General features: G+C 33.8%; 1 protein-coding gene across 1 annotated transcript in view; it reads right to left on the bottom strand.

Annotated features, from left to right (window-relative positions):
• Positions 1–21,371, bottom strand: part of CSMD3 (CUB and Sushi multiple domains 3) — a 693,764-nt gene that overhangs the window by 65,161 nt on the left and 607,232 nt on the right. Inside the window, exons 50-53 of the mRNA XM_026101199.2 lie at positions 19,118–19,306; positions 11,969–12,154; positions 10,619–10,813; positions 8,718–8,891 (exon numbers count right to left, since the gene is read on the bottom strand). Of these exons, the coding sequence (XP_025956984.2) occupies positions 8,718–8,891; positions 10,619–10,813; positions 11,969–12,154; positions 19,118–19,306 (744 nt within the window). The remainder of the gene's footprint in view (positions 1–8,717; positions 8,892–10,618; positions 10,814–11,968; positions 12,155–19,117; positions 19,307–21,371) is intronic.

The raw sequence follows: 21,371 nt of genomic DNA on the forward strand, positions 1-21,371 counted from the left end.
AGAGTTAATAGTACTGTTGTTATCTAATGGAATATGGCTTCTTTATCCCTAAAGTAATCTTCTGACTCTGGGATGAATTACATGAAAATATACAACTGTTTTAATCACCTTGGAATGCTATTAAAAAACAGAAAATGAAAAAGAAACATCGTATAAGATTTGTGGGGAATATGGGAAGAGGTTCAGACAGTAAGATCAATATCATTCTTCTCATCTACCTTTATCAGAATGAAGGAGTGAGACAAGAAAAAAACCTTGCATGGTACATTCCTAAATAAATATAAGCACAGTTTTTTACTCCACTGCATTAAGAACTGGGTTGTGGATAAAGGAAATCTGGAATAAAATTAGAAAATGATAAGAAAAACTCCCAATCGGTGATTTACAACAATTAGGTTAAGATGACTATTACAGCAAAAAAATATTCCAACACCCTGATAGCACCTAAGTTAACTTCCCTCTGTGGTAGGATTTGTCTGTTCTAGACTGTTTTAAGGACAGCCTTGTTCATTGCCAGTTTCTTTATTTCCTCATTGTGTCAAAGTCTGGGAGCATTTCCAGCTGTTCTACGATATGGATGTAAAAGACCTAACACAGTAATGCTATGAGTCCAGTTGAGGTCTCTAAGTCTTAATGCAACATGTAAGTTATAACACTGCATCAGAAGACATCACATTCGTTAAGGAAATGAGTGAATGCTACAAAGAAACAGACTGAATGTAGAAATTTTACTGAGTAGCAGAGATGAAGGGAAAAATAAGTACTACAATCTTATCAATTTCCACCCTAGCAAAGCTTGAGAAGGCTAACCACAGTGAAGTGTTATTTAGTAAGAAACAAAATTAGCCAAAGAATATCAGTGAAGGGTATTACTAAAATGTGAGCAGCAAATAAATTATCTATCTTGACACATAATCCAGCCCCAGCAAAGGAGAACGTGCATAATAACTTAGTGTCAGGACCTTTTGAAACTTCAGCATTTCCACAGAATGAAGGTCACTCTCTGACATGTGAGGGTAGGAATAAATGAATACAGAATCTTTACATTAAATGACAAAAACGTGCCTATGCTTATTTTAGCTGTCAATAATGTCAAACATCAGTGTAGTACTGAAAGAAATCTACATATCAATATATTCTTAGAAAAACAGATCTGGGTTATTATTCAACAACAATGTTAATTAACCTGTCAAGATGACCTCAGCTGAGGAGGAAAGAATTATTTGAGGCTCATGTTTGAATTCCTTTGTTCTCTACAGGGCTTGCATTTCTGATAAGGATATATTCTGCTACATCCTCCTGTTTGCATACAACATCTTCTGTAGAAAATCACAGTATTGAAATCAGACAGTCACAGTCCTGGAAAAAATAGCTTCTTGGGTGCTCCTCCTGCTAATTTCAGAAGATCCTCCCCTTGTCAGCTGTTCAAGCCACGGTAAAACTGTTTGAGATGAATGGTTAAGGTCTTTTGTACCTTTTAAATCCATGGCCCAAACTGTGAAATTCTCTGCAGAATTCCTTAAAAGGGCTGAGTAATTATTTAAAGGGAAGACATCCCCCACCGCATTTGAAAGTCTAGTTATTATTATTATATAGGACGAAAGAACAAAGATAAATATATAGCTAACTCAGGGAATATTAATTCATTATCACTGAAGATATAGGTTCACTTTTAATTGAAAAATCACCAGTTAAAAAGAATTGTTTAAAAACAGTGAAAAGGAAGAGAAAGCTACTTGCTTGTATATTTTTCAAAAAGGTTTTAAGAAGAAAATGCTGGCAAAAAGGCTATGCTTCAGAGGATACACAGCCGTAGGAAATGGAAACTTTTCAGTGGCTGAAAGTTGACTGGGGACATTTTTTTTTAAGTAAGTATTACAGATCGTTTATCCTTATCTGATAGAAATGTAAAGATACAGCCACTACAAAGTATATATACGTTCCTCTCAAATATAAGAATGGAAGATATCTTTCCAGCTCTACTTCTCTACCTTGCTCTTCCAAATACGTAAATTGCATATATGTAAATATATATATATATATTTCAGTTCCTGGCTTACTTGATCCACGCCATTATTATTATTTGGAGGAAACCAAAACACATAACGTAAGTAATTTTAATATCTCTTCAGACCTTGTAATTTGATTATCTATCCTCCTCACTGGTGCTTTCATTCACCAAGAAAGATACGCCTCACAAGCTGTTCTTATATATTTTCATTCTTTATCATGTTTTCTTCAGGTGTGAACTGACTGGAGGTGCTAAATGGCAGATCCTAACCTGTCCCCTGTTCTTCTCCACAAGCACCGATTCATGCATTGTGTATTCTTCACTGTCAACAGACATGGCTGCACTGCCCCGGTGGTTGTATCTGCTACTTTGACCCTGTTGACAGCATTGCTCTACGGAATTATTGGGTAACTGTCTTCTCACATGTTGCAGGTAATGGGCTGTGTCACAAAAGCTCAATTAAACCTTGGAATGGGAACTTGTGTATGAACAAAGAAAAAGAGGATTGAGAAAAACAAGATCAGTGAACTGAGGTTCACAGGTTGCGTCTACATTAGTGTTTTAGTTAAAACCATCCATGTAACCCTTACATGTGCAGAGCTGTTTTGGTATGGACAAATTAGCCTCTTTTCAGAGGAAAAACACAGAAAGGTCAACTCTAAGAGCCCCAAAAATGTGTTCCAACCCCTTTTGCACAAAGCTGTCTAAATTAATAACAGGACCTTTTGATAACTTAAAACCACGTGAGTAATGGGAACATTTAGCTCAGAGGACCAGACTAAACATTGTCCAAAGAAAAATCTCAGAACCATATGTAATGCAGATACGGGGAAGGGAGAGACTATCAATTGATTGGTTTTATCAATGTGTTTAGAAGTGAGAAAGAAGAAGGACTTAAGAAATGAGGGGTAAGTGTAGTCCAACTGAGTTGAAGAGAGAGGACTCAGACCTTTAAGAAATATGAAGAGGCTGGAGTATGCTCATGAATCAACCAAGAAGAAAAGTTTGGATAAGACATATTTCCTCTAATGAGTTCTCCAATTAATCAAAGGTAACCTATCCTTTTTTATCCTAGTTTTTACATAGTTTTCATTGATGTGATGTCTAAGCATCTTCCAAAATTACATTCAGTTATGCAACTAACACAATTGTGAGAAACCTAATAAAATCAGAGCCCCCAAAGATACACATGAAACTTTGTAAATCACATTAACAATGAGTAAGGCCCCAGAATTCAATATGAATACTTTGGAAAAAGCTGAGAAACCAGTTGCGACTTTTAAGTACAAGAAGAATTCGGTCTAACAGAAATGCTTTTGCATGCTAAATTTTTGTTTCTTAGTTTTACTTTGTTTTTGTAACCAGCTTTTCTGAAATAGAAATCAAAATAATATAGGATACATTTTAAAAGCCAGCAGTCACCTCAAGAAAATTCATTTCAGCATATACTGATCACCACACCAACTTCTATCCACACTGACTTTAAAAATCATACAGGTTTCTGAAAATGTCCATGTATTTCCTCCTGTCAAGCTACATTGGTGGGGGGAAAGGCTAAAAACTCCCCACTGCTGTAATAGTAATGATCTTCTGATAATGCTTTATATAGAGCATCTCGTTTGGATTAACTTCTGAAAATAGAGCTAATGAAGGTGAAGGGGGAAAAAAATCTCGGTTTAGGTTTTTTTAGGAAAAACCTCAGGAAATGCTGTGAGATTTTATTCATCATTCATATTTCAATTAAAATTACCAAAGTTACTATGATGAATATAAAATAATCTATATTTCTGCTCCTGCTCTAGGTGTTGTCTATTAATAGCTCATGACTGACATCAAAATAAGTAAATAATAAAAAGAAAAACCTTAAAATATTTTTCTAGTTATGAAAATATATCTTCTATTTGACATTGTTACTTGTCACTAATTGAAAGTAAACAAATTATTCTTTCTGCATGCTAAATAGAGTAATTTGGCTTCTAAACTTACAATTTTTTCTTGCTGCTAAGGTAAAATTTAACAGAGATGAGACACTGAAATTTTCTTGGGCATTTGCCAGGAGAATTTTATTCTCTTTGTTATGTTAAAATGATAAAAAGCTATCTTGGGAAGAGGGAAACATTCTTTACTGACAGAGCTTCATCTATTTGGTTGTATCAGACCTCACTGTAGTACAACTCATTATGTAGAAAGAGGATATGTGTATTTATATAACAGTTTTCCTTATATATGTTAAATAATTTCATAAGTAGGTAAGCCTGTATTTCTTAAAGGGATATATAGCTTTCTTTTTTAAATTCCCTTACATTAATGCTTTTGCTCTTTTTATATTTCATTAAAATTATTCAAAAGAAAATAATTTTAAAAAACAGCAGTCACTTTTAATATTATAAATATTTTTATATTCATTTATATTTATTTATATTTATATTTTTAATTGCAGATGCTATAAGCAATGTGAATGTGTTATGTTTTCATATAAACAGAAACACAACAATCAATTTTTTTATCAAATATTTAAATATCTTTCCCTGAGGAAAGTGTACAAAATACAGATTTGTCAGTAATTTCGTATAAACAGGATATTTGATGGAAGTCTAATTCTATGCTTCTGAATGTTTCTTCAGTATTTATTATATAGATTTTCCCCTAGAAACTGATTCAATGTTTTCAGTATGGAAAAAAAAAACCCAATAATTTGTAAGAGGCAGTCTGTAACCTTGGAAATACAACAGTAGTCATTTTCATCTTTGACTGTCACTTTATATTAAGAGACTAAAGTGAATTTTTCACATTTTGTAATCATGAATTCTAGCAAAATACTTTATTTGTTTTTAAGATTTCCACAGCAGAATGACTTCAGGTCTTTGTGGATTTTTTTCATTGTTGTTTTTGTTTGTTATTTGAACATTGTTTCTTCTCACCAGCTATTCTGGAGAATAAGAATACTGATGCAGAGCTCAATCTTCTTCAGTGATGGCAGTGATGGCTAAACCAAGGTCATTACATTAATATGACTACTCACAGAGCACAACAGCGTAATTCAGGCATTCCAAAAAAAGCTGGGTCACAACTCAAAACAATAAAAAGGCAGACGTCATAACCCCTTTCCAAATCTCTGGAATATCAGGAAGTGAATAATTCATACTTAAAATTACCATTAACTTTTCTATTGCAACTACAGACTTAATCTGGAGAATCAACCTAAACTACAGCTGCAGCCAGGAGCAGGTATAACCTGATCTATCTGTAGTGTCAAGTGTATTACAATACTCCTTCGAGCTCTCACTTCCTAGACACTAATCTGCTGTCCTCCTGTTCTTCAGGAGACCAGAGATAAATGCAGATAATAACAAGATTCTCTGGGCCCCCTTAGTGAGATGGCTCCAAAATGCTACCATTATTAAGCTTGCATGAAAATCTTTTGGAAGTATTTTTATTGCTGTCTAATAATTCTCTCCCATTCGGTACCTGAACATTTTGTGTCTTTCAACCTTTCCCCTTGATATAACAGTACTAGAATAGGGATGACAGCTTCCTCTGTGCTCTGCATCCATCCAGTACATCTGACAAAAGCTTCTTATATGTGTAAAGAAAGAAAAAGGACACATATGAGACCCAGAAAGGATGGCAGTTGTGTTAAACTTAATGATTGTCTTTGCCATCTACTATCTCCTAAAATTCAATGTCCAGACAGTAATGTCTATCTCTTCTCCATGTAATAAAAGAAGCAGGAATGGAGGCAGGAAGACAAAGAAAAAATGGGCCGCGAAAATTATCAACATCTTCTGACACTGTCTATTACAGTTGTCATTAAAAGTACGTGCTACTGCCTACAATGTCACTGAATTGCATTTGTGTTGTAATACAATTTGGATGTGGTCAATATTTTTAGTGATTTAAAACTTGTCTATGCTCTGAATTCTCTTCTATATCTGATTACGTACAGCACTAATTAGTTTAAGGTTCCGTACTGGATATTTATATTCTTCTTTAATCTTTCATAAATTCATGTATTTTTCTGCTTACATGCAGCTGGAAAGAAAATGAAGTTGTCTAACACAATGACAAGCCTAAAAGACTCTATCAGAATTTCTGAAAATATAACTGAACACATGGAAAAAGTTATTATTTTTTGTTGTAGTATTTCACTAATGTCGTCTGACAGGTACCTAAGTGTACTCTTAAAGGCATCTTCAGTCCTTAAAATAGAAATACACTGGTGGCCACCTGAGTCCAAGAATGACTACATTCTTCAGCAAGCAGAAGTGCGAAGGCTCCAAGATAAATGGTGAAAAAAAGGTTAAAGGCTGTGAGGAGAAAACCTATGAAAGTAAAAAGTGAAATTTCATTTTTTTAATTATTTTTCAGTGATTGAAAACAAACACCAGAATTTATTCAAAATTTGCACATAAATATATTTCTCAGATCATCAAAATACGCACTCTGTATATCTTCCTGATGTATTTTACCTCTTTCCTCCAGGTCCTACCACATATAACTCCCTTTGCCCAAGCGAGCTTTTTCTTCTTTATTGATGCCTGTCCAGGACTTTGACACCTCCTTTGCTGCTTCCTTTCATTTCCTCCATCCTCGTCACCTCCCAACAACTCATGTTCTCTCTCAACCTTGTTAAACAAATCTTCGTCTTCTGATTTGTCACTAGCTCCATCCATCTGTCTATCTTAAATCTCAAATTAATAGTTGAAGATACATGAATTTAACTTTTAAAAATTAACTTTTAAAATTTTAAATCAGAAAGTTCACTCCTGCAGCGATGCAGCACAGAAGGTAGCCAGTGCTGCTGCAAGGGCAACTTGTTAGTCATTACTGTCTCCCTTTTATAAAAGTGCTCTGTCACTAGCTTTTTATTTTTTACACGCTGTATCTTGCGATAAAGTCATATGCTATATTCTGTTTCTGTAAGTAAAACTTTTATCCATCCTCTCTTCAACAAATACCATACGATCATCAAGATTTGAAGATTTATGGTGATTGTATTAGTTTCATGCAACAGGTACCTTTTATATCACTTTTCTTCTCCTTTATGTATCATTATTTAATAACTTTATTAACAATTTATTATTACTGGATACTAAAGTGTATGAACTTAACAATAATGAATACCTTCTGCAAAGAAAAAAAGTTTTGTTTTATCTGAAAATTGATCACTTCAGAGCCTTCCTTTTAAATTTCAACTAAAGATTATGTAACCAAATAATATTCTTAAGCCTATATTAGACCTTTCTTATATTTCTACAGGCATAAGTTAAGGAGAAAATAAATGCATTCTATGTGGATTTTCCCTTTACATAAAGTTATTTTGGTGAAATTCTTTCCAAAATGCTTGCCACAAATAGCACACAACCTGGCATTTTTATATATTCATATTTCTCTGATGAAAATTTTTACATTTCTCCAAACTTCTAACAGCTGTAACCTTAACAGATGAGCATATAATTATGAAAAAAAGTCAGCACATTTTGATTATGCACATCCTATGGTGCCTCAAAGCTTTTAGATGTAACAGTCTGTCTTTCCATTTCCCCCAACTTAAAAATCAAAGAAAACCTAACATGAATATCTTTTCTTTTTTTCCCTCTCCACTAAAAGTGAAACATAAATAAAACTCTTGTATTGCCCTTGATTATGTGCCAGGAAAAATTCCAGCTTCAGATATGGAGCTTAGCATGTAACACTTTTGCTCATTCATGAGTCATTCAGGTTAAGCGTAAGTGAAAATTTGCAGCAAATAATGCTGAATTATAGAAGGAAAATTATTTTGATGGAAAGCAGTCTAGAAAGGCAAACAGCAATCTGCAAAGGGATTTTCCAATAAACCTACATATCGTCTCTATATATTAGTTAGATTCTTCTGAAAGTCTCAATTCATAGATATTCTTTTATTTTTCCACGCCCAAGCAAGTAACAAGAGGCAATATGACTGTCCTACTCCACTCTGAAGTCAGAGCACTATCACCACTTTTGCTTCAACTGAATCTAAAACATCAGTTGCGTATAGAGTTAAAATTGATGTCCCTATGGTTAACACAATAACCCAGAACAAGGTATGTTTGATAATAATACATTAAAAAGAAGCCATGCAATTGTTTCACTGAGATAACATGTACATTTTTATTCATGAATAATTGAGGGACAGGGATGTGACTATTTTAAGTAAGTGAAGCTGCCTAAATGTGTACAACTAAACAGTTGTCAAATTCTGTAAATATCAGCTGCATAGTGATTCTCCCTCAGCGATAAAGCTGCAGTGCTCCTGTCCAAGTTTCCACACTCAAATCTTTTTGCTCTATTTCTGTTGCATGTGTACAGATTAATTTTGTAACCACTGAGTTCAGCTCTACTAGGCAGTCATTTTACTAAGGGTAAGTATTAAAGCCAACACTTTCAGAGTCCACCAGACTTACTGTGTATGCACAGGTCAACTTTAGAGTCATATGCAGCAATACAATGACACAGGCTTTGCACGTAGACTAGATATTGAAAAATGTATTAAATCTCTAGAAACATGACCATAGTTATCTTTTGAAAAGAAAAGTAATCCAGCCACACAAATTTATAAAATACAGAATTCTCTTTGATGCCTGTGCTTGAAAGGCTAACACAAGAAGACAAGCTGATTTGCCTTCCTTGCTTTTGTCTGCTAAAGGAAAAGAAAATAGGCAAGCCTTGGCATTATTATCCATACCTAAACATTTGGTCTCAATTCCACTCCAGAGACCAGAGGAGAGACACTCTCTGACAGCAGAGCCAACTAGCATGTATCCTGAATCACAAGTAAATATAGCTGTAGATCCGTATGTGATTTGAGTTCCAATCTTATTTCCATTTGGAGGTGTTGGAAGCTCTCCACAAGAAATAACTTTATGGCAAAAAAAAAAAAAAAAAGAAAAAAAGAAAAAAAAAGCAAATGTAAATATCTGATTATCACAAACACACATGCAACAACACGCAGTACTTATCAACCAGCTAAATAAATGTCAGCCTGAAATATTCTGCTTTGTAGAACTGGATGAAAAGTTCTGTGTACAAAGATTATTATTTCATCATGAATAATACTCAAAAATTGGGGAGGAAAAAAAATTGTCTATGTAAAATTTAACTGTAAAATTTAAAAAAAAACCCCACACTGCTCAGAATGTTATTAACTAATTGCTACTTAATTACCTTGGTTTTGTTTGTAATTTTTTTAACTATTTCAGTATTAATATTGTTGCTATTTTTTTAAATTACATTTTTGTTTCTTTGTCCCTTTTATCTTCTAGTTCATACCAAAATGCTTGCTCTTCCATTCTCAAAATACATTGCAACAACGAATGAACCATTTTCATGGAACTCTTTGCCATTTAGTTACAATTCAAAACAGTTTCTCATTTAAAATAAGAATTTTTATTTAAAAAATATATGAACTAGTAAACTATTACTGAACAAGATGTTAGATTATCAGTGGGTGAAAGCAGCCAGAGCACTTTATGTTACAAGAATAGGTAAGCGGTAATATTGCAGACAAAACTATATAGATATAGATATACATAACATATATATAGGCACACATGTATATACATACACAATATTTTAACACTAGCAGAGGTCAAATACTGCAATTAACTTTAAAAAAACTCTCCCAAATTATAAATGAAATTTCCATTAGGATGCAAAGAACTCCAAAATAATCTTAATTTCCAAGTAAGTATTTTGTTTTCTGAATTGTATTTTTCAGTCTTTTATTTAATATTTAAATATATTCTAAGTATGAACAAACTGCAGTTTTCTGGATTATCTATACATTTTGTTTCACTGTTTTAAATAAGTGTGGATCTACACACATATCTATACAGATACATGTAGCAAAAGCACGATCAAGTCTCATTCTATTAGAGTGTGAGTTATTAGGTGTTTTACAAAGAGGAAAACTTGTGTGGCTTTCAGGTCTGCCTATACAGCCATAATTTTCAAACACAGATGTCTAAATTTAAATACATTAAGGAGTCTGCTTTTCACAAGGTGCCTAACTAAAGCCCCACATGATGGATTATTTTATTCTCCTTATTGAAAGTATCTCTCCATACGGTATCTCACTATTCACTACTTATCTCATATTCACTACTTATTTTTTTTTAAAGTAGTTACTGCAGGTGATTAGGATACCAAATTACGGTGGGAATGATGTGGACCTGCACACTATATGGGAACCAGATGAAAGGAGGGATTATTTTATTCCTCAAGTGTTCAGGAAGATGGAAAGTTTTAGTATTTTTCTAGACTATTCAGCATTCCCGACCTACAAAAGTATTCTCTCTGGTTAATATCCAGCATGTGCAAAACAGAAAAAGATTCTTCATGACTTATTCATACTTTTTTAGCGGTAAGGAACTTAAAAATCCAGAAGTGTGCATACAGATATTTTTTTGTCGCTAAGCCTAATGGATTTTATTTATAAATAATAGCCTCCAGGATACCCAGGAACTGTGTCTGAGAAAGGTTTCTACATTTCTAAGTAAGCCAAATAATTTTTTTTTTTTATCTGAAGCCTACATAGGGGAGGTCAATAGATACAGATGTAGACAGACAGATATAACTTGTACTCACTTTGGCAGTAAGGCCGCTCATTTCTCCAACTCCAGGTGCCATTAGCCAGACACTCAATAGATGCTGGTCCCAGACCATAATAGCCTGGATCACAGCTGAAAACGACTTTTGTTTTATACTCGTAATGTGAACCATTCACTATTCTCCATCTTCCATGCTCCAATGTAAAAGAATTGATGCTTGGACATGTAACAACTTTAAAAATAACAAAAACACACAGTTATTTCTGGCTTAGTACATTGAAATTAGGAAAACATGCAATTATTCATTCAGAAATATATCTTAAAGATAGTGACATCATGTTTGAAGAGCAAGGCTCTTGAAAAAATTAATGTAGGTTGTCATGGAACTACTATGCCACTTTTGGTCAGACATGAGAATCTTTACTAAAATGCTAGCTAAATTTTAATACAGGAATTACTTTCTACCTAGGTAAAGTCTATGACATTTTAAAGTCTGATATGGGGAGGCTGCACATTGGTGACAGGAAAAGTAATATTGGTATTTAGGATGGGTTTTCAGCAGAAAAGCATTTTTATCTCACCTCTGAATCCTACATGTTCTTCCTACCATACACACACACAAAAAAACCTTTCTACAACCCTACTTTCTTTCTCCCCATCCACATTGTTTCTTTAGGTAGAGAAAAAGGCATGAGGAAATGTACTAATTTATAAGAACAGGAAAAAAAGAAAAAAGGGAAACTCCTTGAAAACTATTACAGCGTAAGTTTCCTTCCTTCTCCAAAGTTCACTGCGTGAACATCTCACTGGGCAATGATACAAATTTTAATGGACATCTGACTTTCTGTCTGACATTTCTGTGTCAGTCTTATGACCATCCATGTTTTCATATGCCACTTACTACTTTGAGAACCTCCTTCTCCCTGGAACTGAACATGCGTTTTCTCCTCAGTGATGTTGCCTTGAGTTTAGATGATGGAGGACTATAATGATGGGCTGGATACAAATAATCAGCAGTAGTTTCACAGATGTGTGAAGTACTAGAGATTTTGCGATTCTGGATAGTGAATAGGGTTTTCTAGCAGTATAGGAACTCTCTAAAGAGTTGAGTTTTGCATAAACCTCTGTAATCATAAACTTCAATTTAGCTGAAAATTAATTATCAGCTTGAGTGTATTCTATGACGTGTAGAATACTACTACTTTTGTTGTCACAGAATGCACAGATTGATATATCTGATTAAAATAACTTAATGCCACCAATGACTCACAAGTTAAAGCAACCAGAAGCTGAAGGTTTAAGTAATGCAAAATTTTGTGTCTTAGATAAATAAACACAATGTACAGTCAGGTTCTTATTCACCAGTGAATTTTTATATACTTCTTACCTACACAGCGAGGTGTTTTGTTGTGATTGCTCCATGTACCATCTGGCTGGCAGACTGCAGTAGTAAGTTCCTTGGATGATAGTCTATAGCCATCGTTGCAAAAGTAAGTAACACGGGTGCCAACTAAGTAATCTGTGGTTAATATGCCACCATTTACTGGAGCTTTAGGAATTCCACAAGATATGGCTAATTAAAGAGAAACACAAAATATTTCTATTGGTTCTTCACTGTAAGCTGCCTCTTGGCTCAAAGGGTTTATGCACTGTGCTATCAACAGTCACACATTCATACAAACGGCTCTTTAACTTCTTAATGTGTGTTTTAAGCCTAGAAATATTAATTCTCTTAAAATTAAGGGAAAATTAAGGGATGAAACCTCAGAAAGTTTTTGAACCATTACTACACCTCCCTCAATGGAAGAGGTATAAATAAGAAGCAGAGTTCATAACCCTGCAGCTATCCATTCAAAGTGCAGAAGATAATCACAGAAGATGCAATACAGAATATCTAGAAAAAATATTATCAGCATGGTTGAATGAACAAAGCATTCACAATGCACAAACTGAGACATTAGAAATCTAACTTGTATTTCTGGTTTCTTCCATCAGATGTACTGTGCAACCTTTGGCAAGGCACTAATACTAACTTTTAACATTCTATTTTTCCTCTTGCAAAGCAGAAATAAAATACTCACTCACTCTTTGTAAATTTTTTAAAATTGGCAAACAAAAATACAAGCAACTTTTTTTTTTATTATCATTCAGCAGGGGAACAGCACAAATAGAAGATCTGGCTCTAGGTAATACTTTCCTTGTTTTTGGTATAAAATCAACACTCAATCTTTTCTGCATTTTAACACTGCTCATTTAACAATGGCCAAATCCAAAAAAGAGACTTACGCATTTAACACTGAAGTATCTTACTTTGAAGTGGAATCTTGAACCCTAAGAGAGGTACCTATACTTTGTACAGAGATATAAAAAGTTAAGCGTCTTGGACCCTCTTGGACTATGTATAAATAGTTAGGACAGAGAAGGTAGGCAATGGTCCCTACTGTGAGCTGACCTGATGCAAGACAAATCTCCCTCATAAGCAATACAACAGCGCCACACTGCACCAAAAATAATAATCTTGGCTGAGATGGAGGAAAAGCACTAATACTATCACAACTTGCAGAACAGAAGTGATAAAATCAATGCTAAAATAGGCTTAATTTCCATAAAAAGAAATCGCATATGGCATGTGAAGTTAAAGATGGAACACACTGCATTGAAAAGATCCAGGAAAACTATGATTAGTTCGTTCATCATCATATCTAGGCAACCATAAAACATATATCTCATGGCTATCACTATATCTAGTGGCAACTGGAGACAAAAAAGAGAAAAACAGTGATGTGGATGCAGTGAAGGCATTGGGAGCATTACTGAATTCCACTGAATTCCAAGCATATGAAAGAAAATGCTGAAAAGCTTTCAGTTCATGAATTCTACCTGCAAAGCTTGGTTTCTCTCCTGTACATTTGGAGTTGCTGATCCTAGTAAAACACTGTGAATCAAAAGTGATAGCTGAGACTTTCACCTCTCACCTTTTCCATCATTATAAGATCAAAAGTGACAGGCTAACTAAACAGATGGTCCAGGAGAGCTTTTACTAACCTCTGAACAAGCTCTACTACTTCACCTGATACTACCAAAGAAAGAAACAGAGCTCTCATGACACTAAAATGAAAATATATGACAAAGATGGTGTTCATCATATCTCAAATTCTTCAAGAATTTGGATTAGAGGAGTAAACATATTAGGCAGACCTCTTCCCTGCAATGAGGAAGACAACCAAAAGCTGGTATAAGCAAGGTGATCTAGTCAAACTAAATGATACCAGCATCTACCCCAACTCATCTTTCCATAATCTGTAAATTGATAGATAGATTTTTATTGGCCAAGTTTACTGCCTCCTTCCTACCCATATGTCTATGACAAATATAAGTTTCAGACTATAAAGGCGCTTCCAGAACCCAGTCCATTACCAGTAACAACAAAGTCAACTTCCAGCAGAATGTAGATTTAGAACAGCCCAGAGCAACTTGTTACATGGCATCAGCTGCTGCTTATGGTCCTGAGGACCAACAAATGCGCTACTTGTGCACATATTGCAGATTCTTACTCAGCAATCAGCAAAATATACAATCTCAGATATTTCATACATACCTCAGATGTTTTCTATCTAGCGCAGAGATTAATGACTCTTTCAATATTCAAAAATCTTCATTAGTAACTTAAATAGATAAATTTTGAGCAAGACCATTCATGTTAACAGAATCAATTTTGTGGCACAAGAAAAATATATTCTTCCTTTAACTTTAAATTATAAAAAAAAATAAAAGCTTCATTCCAATGCTCCAAATCCTTGATAAGTCTTTTATATAAATGCTAAATCTACCCAGGAACTAAGGAGACTTTTAGTTGTCAGCAGTTATGAGCAGAATTTTACTTGTGTGCAGACTTGCACAGAAATTTAAGATTAAGTTACGGAAAAGAAAAAGTGAGAGGATTAAAGCAAGGTATTGCCTCATCTGAAAACCCAAAAGAAAAAAGACAAATAAGGAATACCCAAAGTGCACAAAAAACAGCTTTATCACTGAAATGTTTGATCACTGTATATCAGCTTGGACATGACAAACCATGTTTTTGCAAATCAATGTCAGAAGGGTATTCAGAAAGTCGCAACTGGAACATTAAAATTTATTTTTTTGTTCACCAGATTCAAAACACAGTTCCAAATCCAAAGATGTACACATAAAGTCCTTGGAAAACCTTAAGTTTATTAGTTCTTGAAGACCACCAGCACCTTCCAAAGACTTATATGAAATTTCATATTATCATGGGACTGGGATAAAGCTGTTAAATATCCTTATTTAAATGTTAAGGCACAATCAAAAGTTTCTGTGATAATGACAATTTCCCAAGCAAAAATCTGACTATCCACCCTACAAAGGACCTTTGATTCTTGGATTTACTCTGACTCACTTAAAAGAAAAAAAAAACACTTAGCAAGTGTAGGTACCTTTTACTCCTCCAGGAGACAAAATATTGAGCACCAATGCTGACACCAGCTGAGAACTGATAACATTAAAGGACAGCTCACATCCTTTACCAGGAGCACTTCAAACATGGGCGAGACTACTTCTGAAAATATTCAGCAGCATACTCCCCTGAACGTAATTACTTGCACATTTGACCCATGAAGAATGAAAAATATTATGAAAACTAAGTTTCCTGTAGATTGCCTTGAACATCACTTTAAAAGGTGTCAGCTATTTCTGTAGAATTTAACAAGCTATTAACTGAGTTTTCACACCCATTGCTCTCCCAATACAGTTATGCATATGCATTTTGGAATAAACAGAAGGCTTATTTTTAATGAAAACAAGAAATAGTTATCATTAACATAGCTCTATTAATTGCAAATTAATATAGCTAACTAATGTATATGAATATCTCTATCTAATCTATCTCTAACTTATAAACATCTCTAAAAACCTTTAAAGGTAGAAGATAATTTCTTTACACATCAGACATTTGTTCCAGACTACTATAAATGCACTCTAGCATTTTACCTGACAAAAATATTACTTTTGAGAAAATCATACCTGTAGATAGCAGTTGGGATAGCATAATTTTAACATTAAAGGCAGTCTTTTTTTCATTCCTTTTTTTTTGTGTGCTTTAGTATCATTTGCTTAACAATCACAAGTATGACAATTTAGATTACTGAGCTACAGAACTCCTATGAATTCCACTTGATTTTACAAGTTTTGTTTATGCAACATCTTGGATTTCTAGAATTCCTAGAATTTCTGCCAAACTATTTGTCTGTAATCCTTTTATGAAATTATGAAATATTAACACTGATTTCTGATGAGGCCTGTGTGAGACAACACTTATTTGCAAGAGAAATATTTCATAATTAAAAGCAAAGATCATGTTATGCTGGGATAAAAAGTAAATTGTAAACAATAACTGAGAAAAACAAATGCTTTAAAAATACTTTGAAGCTACTGAGAATCTTTATCACTTGTAAATATGACTACATTTATATGAAGTATAAAATTTTAATTTCCTTTCCCGTAGCATGTTAACTCTCATTCTTTAAACCCTTTGTCATAATCAATTCTCATAATTTAGTTAACCACAGGAAACTTTTATTGACTTGTGATTTCAGAGGCTTGGTGTCATTGAAACTGAGATGGATGCATGGACGGACAATACTTTCACATTACAATTTTTTTAAAAAACAAAATGGTTAATATCTAAAATTTAGAACTGTAGAGTTTGTATTTAATAGTAATTATTATTGTCACTACTACGAGTTTGAAGCAGGTTCCTTTTAGTTCTTTCCATGGCAGGAAAAGGGTGGTTTTATATTATCTTTGAAGCAGGTTTCAGATAATTGTTGAACTCTTAGAATGAGGCTTTTCCTTTTGATTTCTCACTGCTGTACTGTGTATTTTCTATTAAGATATATTTGGATCTATACAAAATATAAAAAGACTTTCATAAGGTTAACATGTTTATCTGGATTTTTCAGTTAAAGTTCTGTAGTGCAAGTGATTTGAAGAATGCTTGGTATTATATATTTAGAGGTTTAGAGATCAAGATTTCTATTCATACAGGTGTAAGAATGAGAACATTAAAAATGCATTACTCTAACGTAACTCTCAGTTTTGACAAAAAGCAGCAGCGAAAAAGGCTACTGGCACTCATTAGTTACAGAAGAGAATTCAGAGTGATGACTCAAGAATCATAGAGATGAAAAATGAAAAATGTAGAGAGAAATCACTGGTTCAAATACAGTCAGGAAAACCTTCTGCAAGCAGTAAAAAATGCTCGAAGAGAAACGGACATAGCATTGTTAAAAACAATGCCAGCTGTGCTGATTGTAGAGGCAATATATTAAGGAATTCTCAAATTTTGATTCCTTAGATTTGTCATTTCCTATAGCATGACATCAGTAACAACTACTGTGATTTGACTAGTAATCTTCATTTAAGGAAGAGACAAATAGATTAAAATGAGCTGCATTAGTCTTAAAAACATCTTGCAAATTAAAAAAAAAAATTGTAAATGCCACATTTTTTGTGTGTGCAAAATGGTCATCCATGGCAAAATTAGGATGTGTGAAAGAACTGGTTAAATTGGCTTTGGTAGTTATGCTATAAATGTGAAAATGTGAAGGAAAAGAAGCTGTTAAATTGTGAAGGATAAAAATGTGATGGGCAATTATAATGACTATATCATGAAGTTCTAAAAACCACTAACCCATAGTTTTACTTTGTGGCAAAGCTGTACTTTTCAGAAATAAAAGGAATGTGTCTTGGATATCCCCTGTTAAAGAACATTAGGGATATTTACTGACAATATTCTCAATCTTTTGATACAAGAGATCGTATCATAAATCTTCCATATGCGGGATAATTTGCACATTGGCAAGACAAGGGGAAGCTTAGACGCAGGACTGATGCATTGAACCAGGCTATTTCTGAGGGGCTTTTGCAGGAATGTTTCTTTATGTTGAATCTAATGAGCTGGTTGGCATGACTTGCAGGGCATACATATTATGACCACGAACCATTTCCCCCACACAAGGACTTCCTAGAAAAATCGAATGAAGTCCATATCATGTATCAAAGTTAACCCTCATTAAATAAACAATTATAACTAATTGCTATTAAATTAATATGTATATTATATTAAAATTTACATTACAGCAACAGTTAGTCTAAAAGTCTTTGTATGATCAGACACTATGAGATTACTAAGCACTTAATTCCACTTGTTCTTGAAGTATTATCTTTGAGTAGTGCAACTATTTCCATTAGTGAACTCTGAGTTCACTGAACTCTTAGTATACTGTTGGCAATAATCATCTGCTATTAGCATGTGGAAGGCTTTACTCTTTTTTTTTTATTCAACATTATTTGAGACATTCAGTTAGTAGTATCAGACAGTCCTCACATTGACCAAGAAGGAGAAAAAGCTAAGGAATGAAATGCACTGCCTGTTTTTGTTTTCTTTTTTGAGGACTTTCAGTTTTGAAAAATACACACACACTTTCTATATATTAATAGAAATCTATCAGAAAGCTTTGAAACTGGGATTATTTTGTTATGCTTCAGAAACACATAGTTCAAAGGCAAAAACCACTTGTGGGAAATCTGAACATTTATATAGCATTTATCTCCACTGGTCAATAGGAATAAAATGTCTGGAAGCATCTAGTCAAAATACCTAGCTGGGATGTCCTAAAGAAGATCTATTGCTTCTGTGAACATATGATTTGCAAAGTTGAAATACCTTATCTGAGTAGTAAATATAATCAGTGTTTTCCTCAGCTTATATAAGAGAACAGAAATTCCTTGCTATATAAAACACTGTCCAAAATGTAAACATCACATCTGCAATTTTTCATGAATAAAGTTCTCACAATGTACTGAAGATAACTGAATAACTACATGTGCAATTTATAAGCAGAAAAATATTATTCTTAAGAAAGGAAGAATTAGAATACAATCCTAATGGACATTAAATAATTATTTAATTTTCCTTGCTAAGGAAAATATGTTTTGCTTTTATAAAGCAGAAGAAACTAAATATGCAGTAAATCTCATGACATTAAAACCTCAGAAGATTAGAATGGAATCAAAGGTAATACTTCTTTTGGCCAGTATCCTGTTCTTGGACTTCCTTATTTTACATATTCTTAGATTATGACAAAGTGTCAATTAGAGTGAAAAGTAAAATTAAAAATTTAAAGCAGAACTAAACAAGGCAAATTAAATGAATTTTACTAAACATTAAGTTTTAAATGAATATTTTGAGTGTTTTTATATTTTAACCTTGTATTTTTTCTCACAGTGATGTAAATTATCTTTGGTTCTCGCCAGCCTTAGCAGATTCTGTTAAACTACTATTTGTTGAAAATGCATTTATTTGGTAAGGTTTAACAGGTAGAAGCATTTTTGTACAGAGGTATGAACATTAAATGACTACCTCATGTTCATTTTAAGTCAGAAAACTGATGGCTTATGTCAGAAAAGGAAAAAAAAAAGTTTGTGAGTGTATATTATTTTATAATGAAACAATTACCTTGACAAGCCGGGACTGGAACATCCCATGAGTAATAACCATATGGAGACTTCCTGCATACAGCAGTACTTTTCCCAACGAGCCGAAAACCTCGATCACAAGCCCAGCGAACCATACTGTTGAGCTGTCCGCCTGTCTGACTGACAATGAAACCGTGTGGAGGGGACTCTGGAGTGCTACAATAGAGAGCTTTAAACACAAATATTAAATAAATAAAAGATGCGTTTAGGAGCCAGATGACAATTCTTGACAAATTCTTATTGAACTCAGTGGATATGTGATAATGAGATGAGAAATATATCACTAAAAGTTGTATTTTGTGCCCTAATCATGCATTCATCAAACACTGAGAATAAAGGTGAAAGAATAGGGCCTTATAAAGGCTTCAGGGTTTAGTACTTTGAGAGGAAGAGAAAGGTGATAGCTCACTTGTATAATTGTGTTTTACCATCTTGTTTCTTAAACTGAATAATACACAGAATTTTAGTCCATGATGAAATTTAATGCAATCTCATAAGTTTCCAGGGTATACAAAATGTTCTGAAGAAGGAATCATCAAGGGCATCCTACACACAACCCTTTTCAAATTTTTTTTTTCTGGTCTTAATAAAGTTATTTCTTTCAAGTTCTATGATTCTGTGAACTGAAAGTGAACTAGCAAAAGTTAAGATAGATTTTAATCATATTTATGAGTGGTACTAAAATCTGTAGCAAAAACACTAAATCTGCATTTTTTTTTCTCTTTGTGATTTATTCAGAACCTGAGAAGCCCTGCAGAAGTCTTATCTGGATACTATGCAAAAAAAAGTTTTCGAATTAAAATCTAGAAATCTTTATAAGAGCAAAAAGATCACTGAGAGATATAGTTGAGTATAGTTCTACTCTGAAAAAAATTATGTGCTTTAAGTCTATATTAAAGAAAGCCTAATTACTATACTGTTACTATGCTTATATTTTTTTAACTCCCATTGCTCATTAAGTCCATGAGACTGAAGTCGCTTGGTTTTGTCCAGCTTGCCAACAGAGTCCACCAGAAGGGTCTTACAACCTGCTAGCCAGTTTAAGATAAATTTTGTTTAATAATTTAACTTAGTTTCTGATCTTTTTGGTCAAAGAGGAGTCAAGATGGGTTGGCTAAGATGCTACTTCCCCATTTCATAGGAAAGAAAAGTAAATTAGAAATTGTTTCCCAAGTTCTCCCTTCATGCTTTAAAGAAATGGTGGTAAGTGGGGAGAACCTCCCTCCGCTCCAGTCCTCGGTGAAACAGAGAAGTGCTGCTTGGCTCACTCCTTCAGCCTTTCCATGTCCCACTATTTATTTACCTCAGTGCAATGTCTTTCACAGGCAAAGGCTTCCTCTGATCAGGATTGAGTCATACGGCTATTTCTTTACTCTTTCTTAAAGCAAGCAGCAGAAGGTAAAACACTGGCAGACCTTTCAGAGCACAGACTATGGAAATGTTTTCTTCTTTATCCCCCTTAGAAAAAGCAGAGATACAGCCATCTCTACTCCTTTAGTGTACGAGGAAATATCCGGGTGTTTTCTGCGTGATACAGACCACTCACTAGCTAGGATTTCCTGTCTGTATCTCAATATTCTTGATACACTGCCAGTAAAGACAGAATATTAAGAGACTTCTCTTCTTATTTTTAAAGGATCCAACAGATACTACAGACAAAGAAAATAAGCACAGTGTAATGTTTGGTGTCTAGCCAACAGTGAATTTTATCTAACTATATAATAAACATATTTTATCTCTCGGAAAACTGTGCTCTCCTACAGGGAAAGATGACACTGATACTCTATTTCGAAGACTTTTGTATCAAGCCTGATTATTTTCCTGCAACAGTGAAGTAACCAAAATTGAGTGAGGAAAAAAAATGCACAGCAGACAGAAAAATTTTATACCTATTCTCTACTGCTTTCTCCATTTTGTAAAGTGAAATTGTGTCATGCCAGTAACTCTACCAGTATTGACACTGACACTGTTCTACAGCTACTATCCCCAGTACTTTTCATTCTGTACATTTTGTGTCTTCAGTCATGCTATAAAATTCAAATATAGATTTTGTTAAATTGCTATAAATGACAACAGATTTAGCTTAGTTTGAGTACGGAATATTATTAACCTGTAAAAATGGATAATATATAATAATCCTATAAAAACAATTATATAAAAATCAGTCTTTGTTAAATATCACCTTCACTCACTGTCCATAAATATGTCTCTCTGAATTAATATGACACTCAGGG

This window comes from Dromaius novaehollandiae, chromosome 2 (assembly GCF_036370855.1).
Source record: "Dromaius novaehollandiae isolate bDroNov1 chromosome 2, bDroNov1.hap1, whole genome shotgun sequence".
NCBI classification, from domain to species: domain Eukaryota; kingdom Metazoa; phylum Chordata; class Aves; order Casuariiformes; family Dromaiidae; genus Dromaius; species Dromaius novaehollandiae.